Below are 18021 nucleotides of genomic sequence, written 5' to 3' on the forward strand. Positions count from 1 at the left end.
AAAATTGTGTTTAAGTTAGCATCCTCTTAGGGGGTCTCTCAATGGGGACATCATCACTGTCTGAGATGGGGCTGTCCTGGCTTGACTCAAGTCTCTGGTGCTGGCAGAGCTTAGAGCCCAGAGCTGAGGTAGGCAGGTGACTGGCTGAGCATCCCTTTCACTCCGTGTGGTGTCTGTCCACCACCTGCCCCAGGGTTCAAAATCATCTCAGATGAATGTTTAGGACTGACCAAGGACTGGAGGCTTGGAGAAGTGGAAGCTGGAAAAATACTGCTGCCCTTGCCTCAAACCTTGCACTTGGTGCTGCTGAGAGGGCCGGGGTGGGGAGATTGCAGCTTTGAGCTGTCACTCCTCAGCGTTTGGCTACAAGGCTGTCTGGCCACTGGCTTTTGGTGAGGCTGTGAGAAATGGGATGGAGACAGAACACATTCTTCTGAGGTTTGTCAGAGACTGCACATGCCCTGGGTCCCTGGAAGCAGGACACTGGACATAGGGACTGTCTGGCCAAGGGGGATCAGAAATATCCCTGAGCTCAGTGATTGCTCAGGGACAAGTATGCTTGCAGGAGAGTCTTGGTTCCAACATTTGGAAACCTTGAAGCTCAGTCCTTTAAGATCAGGGAAGGGAAGAGTGTGAGCTCTCGGCAGCCCAGGTCCCAATGGCACCTCTGCACACCTGGCTTGCTTCTGCACATCTGGATTCCTAAGAGTGACAGCAGCCAGGGGAACACACGCCTGATAAGGAAAGACAGCCCCCTCCCGCAGTGCCAGGAACACAGTCTTCCAGGATGGCAAACCCCAGTCATTGCCCACCCTCAGACAACTGGAATCCAATAAGGAAAAGGGGAAATAAAAAGCCCAAGGAACAGTGGGAAGGAATGATGGGAGAGCAGAAAAGACCAGCTATGTGAATGAGCAACGATAAAACCCCCAAGGTATTACTGTTAACAAAGATTTTAGACTCAATTGCCCTATTATAAATATACTAAAAATACATATATATATTTATTTATCTGAACAAAAAAATAGTCTACTCTGAGATGTGTGGATGGCCTAAGATCTAGAGGCTTCTAGAGCCAGAAAAATGGCAACAGAAAATGAGGAGGAAACTCTTATTTCCAGGTGTGGTCAGGCCTGGTTTGGGTGGCCTGGTCTGGGGACATGAAAACATTTGGGTATTATCATATAAACAATAACAGGTTAACAAATGCCTGGGGCTAGAGTGTTCTACTGTCCTGCTGGGGACCTGGGGGCCCCCCATCTTTCTCCTGCCATCTTCTCAGCTACACACATACAAAGTACATCTCTAAAGGAACAAGTTCTAGAAGCTTTCCTGTCCATCCTCCCTCGATTCAGTTTAGCCTGTGGCTATTGAGACAAGTTGGCAGAGAAATAAGGAAAGGAGAGATATTTCTATATCTATATCTATATAGAGAGTGAACCTGGCTTTAGGGACCCTTGTCTGTGATAAAATTTAAATATCCCCTTGCTCATGGACTAGACATGCCAGCCATGACCAGAGTCAGACAAATACATAATAATTACAAATATTGACAATACATTACAGTTGTATAGAAGAGGATGCTGTTGCGTCTTGTTTTTTTGTTGCTGTTTTGTTTTCTTGTTTGTTTTTTGCTTTTTCTCCTTAGAAAGGCGGATCTTCTTAGGAGAAGGGACAGAGATGAGGCTGCAGCTACGGAACACAGAAGAGGTGAAAGAGAAGGTGAGACTCAGTTGGGAAAAAAAAAATCTCATATTCCCAGCAACTGTCGGGGTGAGTGGAGTGGGCTAAGGGTGGCTTCCTCAAGACTTTGGCATTTCGTCCTTGATGACAAATGTTTTCTCCTCCTCCTTCTCTCTCTCTCTCCTCTAAATGTGCTTAAGATGGAATCCCGGGGAGAAATCTGGAGCCCCAGACCCACTGCTTTGGGGGGTATTCAAAGATGAAAAGGTGAAAGAACTGGCTTGTCCTCACTTCTTCCACGGGTCAGGCTTTCCCAGTGTGGTGTGTAAGCACAGCTGCCGGGTGCCTGGCGTTTCCTGATGATGCGATGGGTGCTGGGACTCAAGGTCAGCTGGGGTCTTGACTGTCCTGTTGATTTCATATCCGGAGCAGGAGCTCTCCACCACCTGGTGTTATTCGGGTACCTCTCTTCCTTTTGCTCTGGTTGGGTCAGGCCAGGTGGAAACGGGCCACTAACTTCAGGTGGCCTCTGTCTCCACACTTTGTCTCTCCTCTTCGCCACTGAGACCATCGGACATATTCAGCTTCACCTTGGTGACCCTTATCCAGCTTACAAGAACCTGTAAACACAGGTACCTACGTTGGGCACGTGCAGAATGAAACTGCGTTCTGTTTTTTAGCAGGTGGAGGGCCGGTAGGAAAATTTACAGCATTCTTGAGTCATACATGGAGGAAAAGCTATATTCTCACAGTACGCAAACACATAGATGAAAAAGCAACAATGAAAACCGAAACAAAACGGAAAACTTTTACGCGTGGTTTACACTGTTTCCACGGTTGTTTCCATAGGAACTCTGTTGGATTCTGCTTGGTCAGCTAGAAAGGGTATTCTGCATTTGTCATTTTCTCTGTAAAATGCTACTTTAAGGGCAGACAAAACACAGGAGGGAGGGACAGCCAGGTTCTATGTGACACAAGGCAGAAGGGGCCTTTGGTTACAAGGAAAGTCGCACCAAGTGGTTCTTAAAAAAAGAAAGAAATCATTTCTACTCTGTACACCCGCCATTGGCTTAACCAACAAATGAAATGCCTTGGTTTGAAGAAGGGGGGGCGGTAACTTCCTTCTGGCTATATATGGCTATGTTAAGACGCGGTTTACATCCTGATATGTAAAATAGACTATATCATCAGTAGGAGTTTTTTTTTTTTACAGATAGCTCTAAAAATATCTGAATCGCAAATCACAACTATTTACTTTTTATCAAAAAAACATTTGTTTGTTTTCCCTGAAGTTTCACATTTGTGCTGACGGGTGACGGCTATGGTGATGAGGAACAAAGAAGAGACGTGGTCCCACGGTCACATCACAGGCCCCTCGGCACCAGGCTGAGCTCAGCAGGGGGCTCTGGAGGCTCCCCTGCTTCCTGCCTCCAGGACGCGCCTGGTGCTGGTGACCACCACCGTCTCAGCCCCTTCGCTTCTGTTTTGAGAAAGCTCTGAGGACGGTGAGACCTTTTCGTATTCCTCATTAACACGGCAAATACCAAGCTGTGCCCTCTGGAGGGAGGGGAACCCTGGTCTCTGGAGAGAGTAAGAAGTGTCATGAGCTGTAGAAAACACTCTAAGGGTGGTGGGGTGACCCTTTAGCATCCTACTTGTGACAGGTGGCCTGACCTCAGCCATGGAAACAAGAGAAGGCAGAACATTGTGATGTGAGTGTGCTGATGGGTGGATCATGTCATTGAACTACTGGGCAGACCAGCCACACATTATACTGAGGACAGGTGATCAGTATCATGTCATTGCTCCATCAGGAAGACGCACGCCTGTCACTGTTCTGAGGACAGGGAGGAGGACGCTACAGCGTTTGCGACATCGTCTACTAACACTAGAGTAAGAAAACCACATGGCCCATTGTACCTACACACAGACTGACCAACAGCATCGTCGTCATGACGATAGGGCATCGTCGTCATGACGATAGGGCATCGTCGTCATGACGATAGCACTGTGTAGACTAGTGTCACTGAGGAAGGGCCAACAACACTGTGCCACTGGGGTTACAAGCAGGCAGGGCAATGCCAGGTCAACACGCTAGGACAGGAAGACTGACACCAGAAAGTACACCGGAACCTCTAAGGATACGCATGGGTACTTATTGCTTTTGGCTGTGCCGTCTGCCTAGATGGCTGCAGGAAGGGATCGTCGGGCTTTCAGAACAGACAGTGACACAGAACACGCAATGGCTGGTTGACAAGGAAGAACAGTGCAACACCCGACACCCAGCTATGCTGTGCCCTTCTGAGATGTGTGCTTCTCTTTTGCACACAAGACTTTTAAGAGAGCCCTGCCTTGAGGGCTGAGGACCCCTGCTGACCCATGAGGCATGAGGGGTGATCCTGAGGGGCCATGAAGGAACCCCAGACTCTGATGTGGTGACAACAGACCCACCGTGGCCGGAAATGGGCACAAGTAACACCCCCAAGTGCAGGGCCAGCATGCGGCCCAAGGGAAATAGTGCTTGTTTTAAAGTGCGAGATCTTGACACTGTCCCTGGTAGAACCTAGATTAGAAAAACATAAAGTGCTTTTTTATTAACTTATTATTATTATTATTATTATTATTATTAGCTTGGATACCACAAGAAACAAAAAAACCAAAACAAAACAAAAACAAAAAAACAAAAAAAAAAAAGAAAAAAGTTCTCTCTTAGTAGGTATGTTCCCCACCACAGCAGAAAGTAGTCACAAATCTGCATAGGGCAGTTCAGCGAGGGCTTTTTCTCCTTTTTTTTTTTTCCATGTAGAAAATGAAGTTTATTGGTTTTTTAAATGCTGTTTTTCAGTCACATACAGTCTCTTTGAATCTATCTTGTTTGCATATTTGACGCTTGTGTATCTTTTGGGTTCAGGCCAGAGCTGTTTGGAACACTTATTCCTGTGACAGACCTGACATGGTGCCCTGGCTTTATTCTCTTGGCTGTGTGCCAACCATCGGAACTCTTTCTGGATCGCCCGGCGGGCAGAAAGAACTGAGTCCAAATTGTCAGCGTATCCTGACAGCGCCTCAGAATAAAGCCCCAGGTACTACAGAATACTCAATCACTGAAGCCGCTTGCTTGTTTGCTGGGGGTGTGTGGCTGATGGAGCACAGAATTCATCATGATCGCGTGTCCCCTGTACTCTCCTAACAGGAGGATCCTGGTTTTGGAGGTGGCTAGGTGACACCCGGTACTACTTGGTCAGGCCACTCTTTCACTAGCCCCCTGCTCCAACACCCTCCTCCAGCTGAAGCCATGAGAGACGGCGATGACACACTCAAAGGCCAGGGGAGCCTCCAGAGGAGACTAAAAAGTACGTGGCTTAGGCTAGGTCTCAGCTCTGCTCATGTCATCTCAGGAAGATGCTGTTAGGTGTTGTCCCCGTGGCTGGCCACGTGTCCACAGACCTGTCATGGCTCTTGGGGTCTCTCCTGTTGCTGGGGGCTCTGCGGGGGGCCTGGTGTCTCCGAGTTCATGCAGAACTCAGCAGCAGGCAAGCCGTGCATGCCTCCTCCCTGATTTCTCTTGCAAATCCCCTCCGTGGCCGGGAGCTCAGATACTCTGATCCCGAGTGCTCCCATGTGCTCCTCCTCCAGGCAGCACGTGCACGTCGGGGGAGGTGTGGTTCTCCAGCTTGCATTTCTCTTGAGCCCCAGGGCCTTTCCCAGTCAACCCTTCTGAGGAGTAGACACAGTTCGGCCTTAAGAACTTAGGGGAGGTGGGCAAGGGGGAACTCTCAAAGTGGTTCTTCTCCGTTCTAGCTCCAATGCTGAACTTCGGGCTGGTGCTCCCGTGGAGACTCTTGGGAGGACTGGAGTCCACACTGTAGAGCAGCTGACCCTCATCATCTGTGTCTGTGTCTATGTACTGGTGGACTCCCGCTTCAAAGTTGAACGCTATTGCTGTGTGTTTCTCTGGAGAGTGAGGGGGCGTCCTGGCACTTGCTGTGGTATAGATGGAGGACTCCGGACTCAGCACAGGCTTGTCTAAGAGGGAGGCGCATTCCAGTCCTGCGACTGCGGCTGCCGCACCTCCTCTGCTCCTAAGAGGATCGGGGTACATGCCCAGAGAGGGCAGCAAGGGGCTGGGATCGCCCTCCATGAAGTTGACCTTGAGCGCCCGGAGCTTCATGGGGTTGTTGGTCTTCATGGAGCTCCTGGGGCTCTCAACGAAGAAACCAGAGCGGCTGGCCTCAGGAGTGGCATTGGTCTCCATGATTCTCCCGCCACTGGCACCCAGAGCCCCCCGCCAGCCCATCTCCGGAGCTATGCCTCCCCCAGCCTTGCCGGAGAGGGACGCTAGTGGACTGTGGGAGAACCTGGTGGCTTCGGGGAAGTCCGTGGCGCAGCTGATGAAGCTGTCGATGCTGGACATGCTCCGCATGTCGATGATGCCCTCTGTGCGCGCGGGCAGAGGGGCCACGGGGCTGGGCATGCTTTCCATCTCCAGTTCCTCCTTTGGCTTGCTCGGTGGCGCCATCTCCTTGGTATTGAGGATGGGTTGAGACTGCGTCTTGGCCATCTTATTGTACATGTCTTCCAGCTGCTGGACGTTCAAGTGCTGAGGGCTAGAGGATGACCTGGCCTTCTCGGGGGACCCCTGCTCCTTGGTTTCAAAGGACTTATTAGAGCTGGTCTCGGACAGTGCCCTCTTGGTCCACTTCCACTTGTTGGGAGACAGGTGGTTATCTTGCACTTTATCCTTCTTAGTGATGTTCTCCCCATTTTTCTCAACCACGATGTCCATCATCTCGATGCTCCGGGCGAAGGCATCCTTCATGTTCATGGACACGATGCTGCCGTTCCTCTTGGCTCTCTCCAGAGCCTCCCTTCTCTTGATGGCTTTCTCCTGCCGCTTCTGCTCCTTGTAGAACTCGGAGAAGTTATTGACGATAATGGGGATGGGAAGAGCGATCACCAGGACCCCTGCGATGCAGCAGAGGCCCCCTACGATCTTCCCCAGGAGAGTCTTAGGGTAGATGTCTCCATACCCGACGGTTGTCATGGTGATGGTGGCCCACCAGAAAGAGGCGGGGATGCTTTTGAACTTGGTGTCATCCTCATCCTTCTCAGCGAAGAAGACCAGGCTGGAGAAGATCATGATGCCCATGGCAAGGAAGAGGATGAGCAAACCCAGCTCGTTGTAGCTCCTGCGCAGTGTGAAGCCCAGGGACTGCAGGCCGGTGGAGTGGCGAGCCAGCTTCAGGATCCGAAGGATGCGCATGATGCGGAAGATCTGGACCACACGGCGCACGTTCTGGAACTGCAGTACGCTCTTGTTGGACTCCGTGAGGAAGATGGTGACATAGTAGGGCAGGATGGCCAGTAGGTCGATGGCGTTGAGTGGGCCCTTGAAGAACTTCCACTTCTTGGGTGAGGACAGGAACCTTAGCAAGTACTCCATGGTGAACCACGCGATGCACACCGCTTCCACGTGCGCCAGCTGTGGGTTATCTGTGCTCTGGCCGAATTCGTCCAGGCTTTGCAGCTCAGGCAGAGTGTTGAGTGACAGGGCGATGGTGGAGAGGACGATGAACATGATGGAGATGATGGCCAGGATCTGTCGGGGAGAAGACAGGGGAGGGCTCAGTCAGCACCCGGCAAAGAAAGCATGGCCATCGCACAGGGCCCTCGAAGCACTCAAGTGCATTTTGACATCTCACTGATTATAAAAAGATAATTTCTTTTTAAGCCCATTTATGACAACGATATGAACACTGAGGCTAGAAAAACGAAAACTTAACTTCAAGCTTGTCAGCAAGCAAACTTTCCCTACAAAAAAACACAGAGAGTAAAAGTGTTGGCTGGTGCATTTGGTTGTGGCCGTGCAGCTCTGCAGTGACGGTAGCCTGGACAAAACAGGGATGAAGGGGTGTGGCTGCCTCTCAATAAAATGCTATTTGCAAAAATGTCAGGGGCCCCAAACGTGACTGAAGGCAAAGTTCTGAAGTGTGGTACTGGTGCTCAGTGCTGAGTGCTGGGCGGAGCAATTTTTTATTGTATAACTTATCTCATTGTCATTAGTTTTTGCAGATGGGGTCTCACCTTGTCACCCAGGCTGGTTTCTCCCTACTGCCTCCCCTGCTTCTACCTTTTTTTTTTTTTTAAGGTTTATTTATTTTATTTATTGCATATGAGTGCTTTATCTGCAGAAGAGGGTATCAGATTACATTATAGATGGTTGTGAGCCACCATGTGGTTGCTGGGAATTGAACTCAGGACCTCTAGAAGAGCAGGCGGCACTCTTAACCACTGAGCCATCTCTCCAGTCCCCTGCCACTACCTCTTAAACCCCGGGATTACAGGTGATACCACCACACACAGCTTGTGTCTCATTGCTAGATCAACCCTTTTTAATTTAATTTATTATTTATTTATTTATTTTGGTTTTTCAAGATGGGGTTTCTCTGTGTAGCCCTGGCTGTCCTGGAACTCTCTCTGTAGACCAGGCTGGCCTTAAAGTCACAATGATCTATCTGCCTGCCTTTGCCTCCTGAGTGCTGGGAGTTAAGATCAACCCTATTAAGTGTTATTCACATCAGGAATTCAAGGCCAGCCTGCGTTTTAAGAGACCCTACCTCTCCACCCCACACATCAAAGGAAATGGCATTAACTCCGTTGAAGAGAGTGGAGTTCAGCCTATGAGTGGGCTGGAGAGATGGCTCACTGGTTGAGAACACTGGCTACTCTTCCAGAGGTCCTGGGTTTGAGTCCCAACACTCACTGTAACTCCATTTACAGGGGACCAGAGGCCTCTTCTGGACTCTGCTGGCACTGCACACGTTCAGTGCATGTACGTGCAGACAAAACACCCAAACACAGAAGATAAGTTAAAAAAATAAAAAAGGATATGACATAGCCAGGATTAGGCCCTAGAGTCTTCTGATACCTCAGCATCAGCTCTTAAGTGTGTTAAAAGTAATATGGGGGGAGGGCGGCAGGGGTGCTGAAGAGACAGCTCAGTGGTTAAGAGCACTTGCTGTTTTCCCAGACAACCCGAGTTCAATTCCCAGCATTCTACCCATCTATAACTCTAGTTCCAGGGGACCCGATGCCTCTGGCTCTGATGACAACAGAGACACACACCTACACATACTAAACATAACAGGAATCTTTAAAATGTCAGGGGGCCGGGCATGGTGTCACACGCCCTTAATCCCAGCACTCTGGCGGCAGAGGCAGGCAGATCACTGTGAGTTCGAGGCCAGCCTGGTCTATAAAGCGAGTCTAGAGCAGCCAAGGCTACACAGAGAAACCCTGTCTCGAAAACAAAAACAAAAAACAAAAAAACAAAAAGTCAGATGAGCACTAAGGGTCACTTGCTAACAACAAAAGCACAAGATATTGCAGGTCACTTTCCCATGGGTGCAGGTATCCTCTCACATGTGTCTGAAGAGTGGGAGGGAAATATGAACTTTTGGGCGCGAGGGCCCCTGCTTTACCACCTCGACCATCTAGTCCCCTAGGTTAAGAAGAGAGCCTGAGTGCTGGTGAGAGGGCTCAGTGTGAAGGTGCAGGCACAAGCCTGGTGACCTGATTTTGAACCCTGACACCCACATAAAGGTGGAAAGAGAGAACTGACTCCACAAATTTGTCCTCTGACCTCCACACAAACACACAGGTGGCCCCCCCACCTATGCACACATACGTATATTTATTTACACACACACACACACACACACACACACACACACACACACACACACACACATTATAGAAGAGGGTTGGCCAAGAGAAGAGGCTCAGTGAATATTTGTTGAGATTAATGAATCTAGCTGCAGGCGATTTAATGAATGGCTTCAGTGGTCTTCTTGTAAAAATATAAATCCATGCTGGGCGGTGGTGGCAACACATCTTTAATCTCAGCACTAGGGAGACAGAGGCAGGAGGATCTCTGTGAGTTTGAGGCTAGCCTGGTCTACAAATCGAGTCCAGGACATAGAGAAACCCTGTCTCAAAATAAATAAATAAATAAATAAATAAATAAATAAATAAACCAACCCACTGACATTAATTTGTGCTTAGTACATTTCCAGGACGTCTCAGAACAAACTGAAACTCTCAGCCAGTCAGCCACGATGCCTGCATCTCCAGGGCTAGGTGAGGCAGCTCACAGGTTTGTGCTCTTGCCTGTCACTGACTGGATTTGAGGTGGACAGAAGATTCAGGCTCAGTCAACTCATCCTAGAGAATCTGTGCTCAGGGATCCAGGGAGCAAATGGCTTGTGAGAGGGCAAGACTCAAATGATCACGTGGCAGTCCCAGACACCATCAGCACTCCCAAGTTGTAGGAGATGAGAGGGGGCTCAGGCAGGGGACTCAGTTGGCAGAGAGCTGGCCTAGCATGAGGGAGGCCATGGGTTCCAGCCCTAGCATCATATGGACCAGATGTGGTGGTGAGCACCTGTAATCCCAGCAGTTTAAAACCAATCCTGATTTGGGCAGTGGTGGCACACACCGTTAATCCCAGCACTCGGGAGGCAGAGGCAGGTGGATCGCTGTGAGTTGGAGGCCAGCCTGGTCTACAAAGTGAGTCCAGGGCAGTCAGGGCTACACAGAGAAACCCTGTCTCAGAAAACCAAACCAAACCAAACCAAACCAAACCAAACCAAACCAAACCAAACCAAACAACAATAAAAAAACAAGCCTGAAGGTTGGGGCAGGAGGGGCCGGAGTTCAAAGTCACCCTTGACCACATGGTGAATTTGAGGCCAGCCTTCTTGCAATAAACAAACAACAAACAAACAAACAAGTAAAATACCAACCTACCAACCAAACCCTCACTCTTCTCAAAGCAAATCAACGGACAGACACCAAGCCTGTGCGGCTCTCCCCCTTTCTCTGACATCATCCCTGTCTTCCCTTGATACAAGGCTCCATCTTTAAGTCTCTGCATTGTACTGCTGTGCCGTAGGGACACTGACATCTCATTTCAGTCGTATGTGTGTGTGTGTGTGCGCGCGCACATGGGCAGATGTGTCCATTGCTGCCCAGAATCACAGGCACTCAGCTTGCCTCATTCTCTGTATCCTTCTCCAGCTTAGGCAAGCTGAGTGCCTGCGACCCACAGGGGGTCCGCACACAATGGTCAGCTAAGAGTCTGTCCTGGCCTTCCGCTTGCTGCCCTGTGAGGTTGAACAATACCTCCTCCCGTCCGTCACTTGGCTTTTCCAAAGCAGTCTGCACAGAACATCAGCATTCCCAAACAAAGCCTGTACCCCATTACCTACATTACTTGGTGAAAAATTCATACTCACCTTTATTTCAGCCACTTTCTGCCGAATGACCTGCAAACCTGCCCGTTTTGCCTGTCCAGTGACAGATGCATCAATATCAAGACAAACACGTCATCACTCACTATGAGCAGCTGTGCTCAGCTCTGCCATCCTCGGCCTTGAGCGCTGGCCCCCTCCTGACCTCCTGGCCACTTCCTAGGGTAGATCTTGCCTTGGGGACATTTAGGAATTCCTCTGAAGTATTGGGTTGCTACAGCGCATAAGAGAGGTGCAACTAGCTTCAGACAGGCAGAGGTGAGGGTCAGTATCCCACAATGCACAAGATGACCCTAGAAACAGAACATTATCCAGGCCAGGTGGTGAATCTCTGGGGCAGGCCTGTGGTTGCTCCTTACAAGGTCTGGAGTGGGGACCTGTGTCACCGTTAGCACAGGCTAAGCACACAGTACAGGCACAAGTCTTAGGCAGCCTCCTGCTGGTACCTGCTCCCATCGCTGATCCCGCCAGGAATGGATCTTGGGGTCTGTCCCTTTATTTCCTTTTTGTTGTTGTTGTTGTTTTGTTTTGTTTTTCTGAGACAGGGTTTCTCTGTGTAGCCTTGGCTATCCTGGACTCACTTTGTAGACCAGGCTGGCCTCAAACTCACAGCAATCTGCCTGCCTCTGCCTCCCGAGTGCTGGGATTAAAGGCATGTGCCACCAAGGGTCTGTCCCTTTCAGAACTGGATGATTCTGCTTCCTCAGAGGCTGGCAGGGAAAGCCTCATTTCTAACCCCAGACAGCTCTGGGCAGTCCCACCCAGTGAACAGTCTGTGACAGGACTCAGTTACAGACCCAGCTATCATACACCTGCATAGTAAATAGTGTGTGACAGGAGTGAGTTACAGACCTGGCTATTGTACACTTCATGGCTTGTTACTTCAAGGCCGTATCCCTGTGCATCTAGAGGCAGGCCCTTGAGCCCTAGTCCCTGATCTTAGGGAAGAGCGAGAGAGGCATTTGCTCCTGGGGTGGGAGCCCAAGCTATCAGCCTCCCTCTCTGTGGGCCTGCTCTGATGATATCTATACATGTGTGGGTCCAGATAGTTCAGGGACACACCCCCCTTATCTCATTGACAAGGTCTGTTTTTTTGTTGTTGTTGTTTTTTGTTTTCAGATCACCAAAGCCATTAGAATCAGGGCCCTGGGGGAACTTCCAGATGTTAGTTAGGCCCTTTGTGCCTCCTTTCCCACTTTGGTAGGATGCCTGTCACTGCAAGACTGAGGAGGAATCCACCGAAGGCCCTTAAGTCAGTGTGGCACAGTTGCTCTTAACTTTTACTGCTCTTATTTCTCCACAGCTGGGGACTCGGGTTTGAGTCCGAGTGATTGCATTCCTCAGCTGTGTGGCCTTGGACAAGCAAGGCACTTTCCCTCCTCAAGCCTCCAATTCTTTATCTGTTGAATGGGGTGGGAGTAACTGATCACTTGCCCATGACAGTCACGACAGTCTACCTGCCATTAGGTCATTAGGGAGGTCATCTATTACTAACCCCTGCAAGCTTCATACAAAGCCTTAGGCCCGGGAGGCCATGGGTACAGGTCCTGGCACGAAGGGCCAGTCACCTCACAAAGTCCTCCTGGCCCTGGGTTAGGCCTGGAAAAGTCCCAGCTTTCCTAAGAGTGGAGTGCCATGGGGTCAGAGCAGGACTCCAGGCTCCACACTCAGAGGCGAGAGCCAGCCTTGGGGGGACCTGCGCCCACATTCTCTTCCCATGAGGAGGTCCCAGGCCTTGGAGTGCCCTGAGTGTGCCACACAGGAGAGGGACATAGGAGGGACCCAGAGAAGCTTGGCTCAGGCCTTCTCCAACTCTTCCAGCCTAGTGAGTGTCTCCGTTGCTGCTGTCACCTCTCTGTCTCTTCTTTGCCTTTCCACTGTGGCAGATGGGGGCACCAAGTGTCCAAATAGCACAGGGCTCAACTCTTCCTTTTGAGGAGACTCAGTAGAGAAAGGAGAGGATGCACCCGTGGGTCACTCGTGCTCACCATGCTCAGCAGAGACACAAAGATCACTGGCGAATTACTTAGGGCGTTTGGGGCTCATCAGTTGCTTCTCCTACTTCTGTCTAATAACTGCTGTTCCTAAGGGCTGCAGAGAAGCAACAACCAGAATTCCACCAAGCCATGATTGGACAAACCAAAGATAGTCCATTCAGGTATCAGAACAGCCCTGAGCAAGCTCCTTTACCACGTCCTCAAACTGCTCACGAAACGCTGTGAAAGAGGCGTGAACCCGACAGAAGGAAGGGCCACGAAGCGCCATTGTTTAGACACGGGACAGTTATTGTAACCATGATGTCACATCCCCTGCAGTTACCTGCATTGGGCCCACACAGGACCAGTCCCAATAGCCAGTCAGCAAGAGGAAGGGACTCACGGGAGGGGGGGGCCCAACCTGTACCTCTGAACGCCCGTAGGTCACCCCCATAGGTCCTGGGAGAGGGGGATTCGTCTTCAGTTGTGTGGCCACTGCTGAGCCCAGCAAGCTCCAAGGGACAGGTCCAAGGCCATGGTCACACAGCTAACCTGGTTTAATCTCCGTGGGTCACAAAACAAAATAAGTAACTATGAACGGTGAGAGAGATTTGGGGGATGGGCGGGGGATGAGAGGGAGGTGGGAGGTGAGAGCGGTCAGTATTTAAAGTGAGCATATGTGGAAATGTTAAGCAATAACAGAAAATTAAAAACAACCATTGAATTTTACACGAGAAGTGGATAAATTATGATACGTAGAGCAAGCGTCAATAAAATAAGATAGGGAATCACTTTCCTGCAAAGGACATCAGTTGCTTTTAGTCCCCATGACCTCAGTAGTGTCACCGGAGGGCAGCAGGAGCTCTGTTGTTATTTTTCTCACACAGAGTCTTGTTATGTAGATAAGATGGGACTCAAACCCAGGATCCTCCTCCTGCCTTGGCCTCCTGGGAGTGTGTGTGTGGGGGGTCACAGGTGGCTGAGAAGCCAGATGCTAGCTAGAGGCTTGCTACTTGCAAATGACATTCTGGATCCTCTGTTAATGCTAGCCGCCACTGAACACTAAGGAACATAGCATGTAGCGTCTGTGAGAAAGAGAGGTGGAGGCAGACAGAGACACACCCAAGTCAGCCAAGGAGCAAAGGTGGGCCCTGTCTCCTTCCTGGTGTCCCCAGCTCCCAAGTGGGTGCCTGGCAGAGTGGGTGCACAAAGCTGAGGTGGGGGGGGGGGCAGAGAGAACCCCAGCCTCAGCAGAAGAGGCAACTTCCGCCTCTCTGGGTCACTCAGCCTGTGGGTGGTGGGTCTGGGATGTGGTCTCAGGCTATGAGGTTCCCCAAGAAGTGTTCAAGGACGCAGGAAGGGGCTCCTTTTATGGCCCTTCCGCTTCCTGAGCTTTAAGGGGGGGGGGGGCTGTAGAGAGGGATTACATGAGGGAGTTTTAATTGGGAGGGTCACTGGAGCAGATCCGATTAAGGGATTGGGAGCAGCCAGAGGGACTGTCCCCTCCCTGCTGGAGGCTGGAATGGCAGGGGATGTTGGCGGGCACACGAGCCTGGGCAAGAGAAGCTATCATAAGTGAACAGGAGTGCAAGAATCTGCCCAGAGGCCCCCAGCCAGCCAGAGCCTGTAGGCAAGGACATTTGTTTTCCTTAGTTGATCATGTTTCAAATTGGGAGTTTTTGTTTGAGACAGGGTCTCAACTGTGTAGTCTTGGCTGGCCTGGGACTCACTATATAGACCAGGCTAGCCTTGAATTTGAGATTCTCCTTAGAGCTGGGATCATAGGTATGCACCTCCACATCTGGTTAAATTGGGAGATTTCATATAAAAATCCAGATGCTTGGATTCCCTCAGCACATCAGAGAGGCACCGCCAACCTGTACTTCCAGGGGTGGACACTAGGTGGTGGTAAGGAGCAGCCAGCCCTTCTCAGAGGCAGGCTCCCAGTGCCTCAGGACCTTTGCACCTCACCTTAGGCCTTCACAGCCCCATGCTTTTGCAGCCCTGGGCCTACCCAGTGCCATGACAATGAGAATAGCTATTAATAGACCTGCTACTATGTGTAAAAAAATGTCCCAGAGATCTGTATGGAACGACAGAGGCAGAGATGGGGGATGGGGGGAGGGGGGGAGGGCACGCCCTACCATCCTGCCTTATTTTGTCCCATATTCACATCTGGTCAATTCCTGTTCACAGGTATCTCTAGATTTAGACTTTTCGTCTCCATCAGTACAGCCACCACCCTGTCCCAAACCATCATTTCTCTATTGGTGCCACTGCAAACAGATGTCTCTCCTGCTCCCTCAATGTCGCCGTAAAGACCACACACCCTAGTGTTTATTCTCCCCTTCTTCGGTTGCTGAGCATGGACCATCTAGGATAGAGACTGCATTCCCCACCTTCCTTTGCAGCTAAGATGCGGTCCTGTGATCAGGTTTGAGCAGCGAAAGGCACCTTTCTCTGCCTTGCTGGCTGGGTGCTGAGGTCAACACCAGTGCTAGACTGACCTTTACACAGAAGCCTGCCAGCTCTTGATGTGTCTGGTTTAAGCCACAGTGTTTGGGATATCTAGCCACAGGAACTTGGTTTGTAGACCCAGCAGCATCTGTCCCACCCTGCCCTGCTCTTTCATCTCAGGCTTTCCTAGGCCTAGACTATAGAGAGTCTCTATGGTCCTTCCTAGGCCTAGACTATAGAGAGTCTCTATGGTCCTTCCTAGGCCTAGACTATAGAGTCTCTATGGTCCTTCCTAGGCCTAGCCTATAGAGTCTCTATGGTCCTTCCTAGGCCTAGCCTATAGAGTCTCTATGGTCCTTCCTGCCTTGGTGCCTTTTCCCATACTGTCCCTCGTGCCTGGAACATTTTCCCCTCCATTCTGTTGGCTGACTGCTTCTCACCTGTGATTCAGCTGGAGGTCACCTCCTCAGGGAAGCTACCCCAATTGTCCCCAGAGGCATATGCTTCCCTTCTCTTAGAAAAATGCCCACAGGGTATTTCAGCAGCAATGTTTTCCATAGATACTTTCCAGTTTGTGAGTAAGGGCTGAGTTTCAAAAGTGAGTCTTCAGGGCCTGAGGTAGACCTCAGCAAAGCTGCACAGAACAAAGATGGGCATGGTGGCACATGCCTGTCATCCCAGCACTCGGTTTAACATAGGAGAATTGCTAGTTCCGGGGCAGTCTGGGACACAAGACTCCATCTGAATGAATGAATGAATGAATGAATGAGTGGTCTGGGTGTGGCTCAGTGGGTAGAGTGCTGATCTAGCATGCACAGAGCCCTGGGCTCCACCTCCAGCACCACATAAACCAGCGGCAGTGGGGCTCTTGTCATCCCAGTACTTGGGGAGTGAAGAAAAGTTCAAAGCCATCGCTGCCTCACAGAGAGTTTGCGGCCAGCCTAGGCCACATGAGACCCCCATTTCACAGAATATAGTTGAGGGCTAGGAATGCATCTCAGTGGTGGGTGCCTGCCTAGCATTATTTGAGGTCCTCAGTTCAAGCCCCAGCACCATAAAACAATCAAACAAACAAAAGCCTGGCATTGGGCCAGCAAGATGGCTCGCTGAGGAAAGGTGCTGGCTGCAAAGCCTGGTGACTGGAGCTCTAGCCTGGCACCCACATGGTAGAAGGAGATAATAGAGTCCCACAAGTTGTTCTCTGATCTCCACATGCACACTGTAGCCCACACATGTGCAAGCACACAGTGGCCCAGACACATGCACACTGGCACACACCATGGCACATGCACATGTACACTGTGCACACACGTGTACATTGTGGTTTGCACACATGTGCATGCACACTGGCACACACATGCACACACCGTGGCGCGCACACACATGCACAGTGTGGTGTGCCCACATCCACATCCACAATAAAATATAACTTAAGATATGTAGCGTAGATGTTCAGATGGAAGAGGTTCTCTGTGGAGGTCAGGGGCATCATTTCCCTCCTGTCTCCTAAGCGACCTTGTGAGAGGGAAGCAGCGGTTGACCCTGATCCTCGTGGGGGAGGGGGAGGAGGAGGTATTCCTAAGGTTCCTTTCTGAAAGCAAAAGCCAGGGACTCTGCCCTTCCGGCTGGGTGACTGCCAGTCCCTTAGACCTGCTGAGGGTGTGAGCAGCGAGGGGGGACTGTCAGTCTGTATTGACAAATGGCACGGGCTGTGCCCGCTGTAGAGAGGCACTGGGAATACAAACAAGAGGTGTGTGGCTGGGCTACGCAGGATGGAGTCCACAGGTTCTAGAGCCTCAGATTGGTGCCTCTGTCCCCTGGTGTGGAGGGATGGGGATATGGAGAGTGGCCTAGAGCTAAAAGTGCACCTTGTGGGTCAGGAGAGATGCTGGGGGGTAATGGGGTTGGGGGGACAGGACACACGATTGTGCAGCTAATGGCTCAAGCTGCAACACGGGCTTCAGGAGGGCCATCTTCAATGCCACATTTGCAGGTAGACAGACATGAAGAGCTGGCTGGTGGAGCAGCAGCACTTTTTCACATTACCGTCTGGTCTCACTAAGGAGTCACTAACACAAAACGGGCAGGTGAGGAGCGGGAAGGCCTGCCTTCTAATTACAGCTGGGCATCTCAGGCAAGTGTCCTCTTGTCTCTGGCCTTGCTCTTGCAATACCCGTTGTGAGTCTTATGGGCCTCCGGCGCTGCTCCCTTCCCTTGTGACTCGGAGATCCAGGGGCTCTCACCCCAGTGCATAGCCTCCACCTGTACACAGTGGAGGAAGTATCAGTAGACTACGTTGTGCGGGCTGGCCTTGAACTTATGATCCTCCTGCCTCAGCTTCTGGTCTGGCTAGGATGACAGGCCTGAGAAGAGTCTGACCTCTGTCTTTCTTCACACATTTAAAATGAGAAGGTGGAATGAACGAAACCATTTTAGCACTGCAGGGGATCGAATCCAGGCCTTGTGCATAGAATCAATGATGTCTGGAAATGAATGGTGACCTATGTCCAGCATAAGGGGGCAGTGAACATGTTGATTAAGATTCTGTACATTGGGCTGGGGTGTGGCTCAGTTGATGATGCTTGCCCGGTGTG

The 18021-nt window shown here is 50.7% G+C and overlaps 1 protein-coding gene across 1 annotated transcript in view; it reads right to left on the reverse strand.

The window, feature by feature from the left end:
* Positions 1-4801: 4801 nt before the first annotated feature.
* The window catches only part of Kcnb1 (potassium voltage-gated channel subfamily B member 1), an 84491-nt gene continuing 71271 nt past the window's right edge, over positions 4802-18021 (reverse strand). The window contains exon 3 of the mRNA XM_051143827.1: positions 4802-7282. Within this exon, the coding sequence (XP_050999784.1) occupies positions 5276-7282 (2007 nt within the window). The 3' untranslated portion in view covers positions 4802-5275. The remainder of the gene's footprint in view (positions 7283-18021) is intronic.

Source organism: Acomys russatus, chromosome 4, assembly GCF_903995435.1.
Source record: "Acomys russatus chromosome 4, mAcoRus1.1, whole genome shotgun sequence".
Taxonomy (NCBI): domain Eukaryota; kingdom Metazoa; phylum Chordata; class Mammalia; order Rodentia; family Muridae; genus Acomys; species Acomys russatus.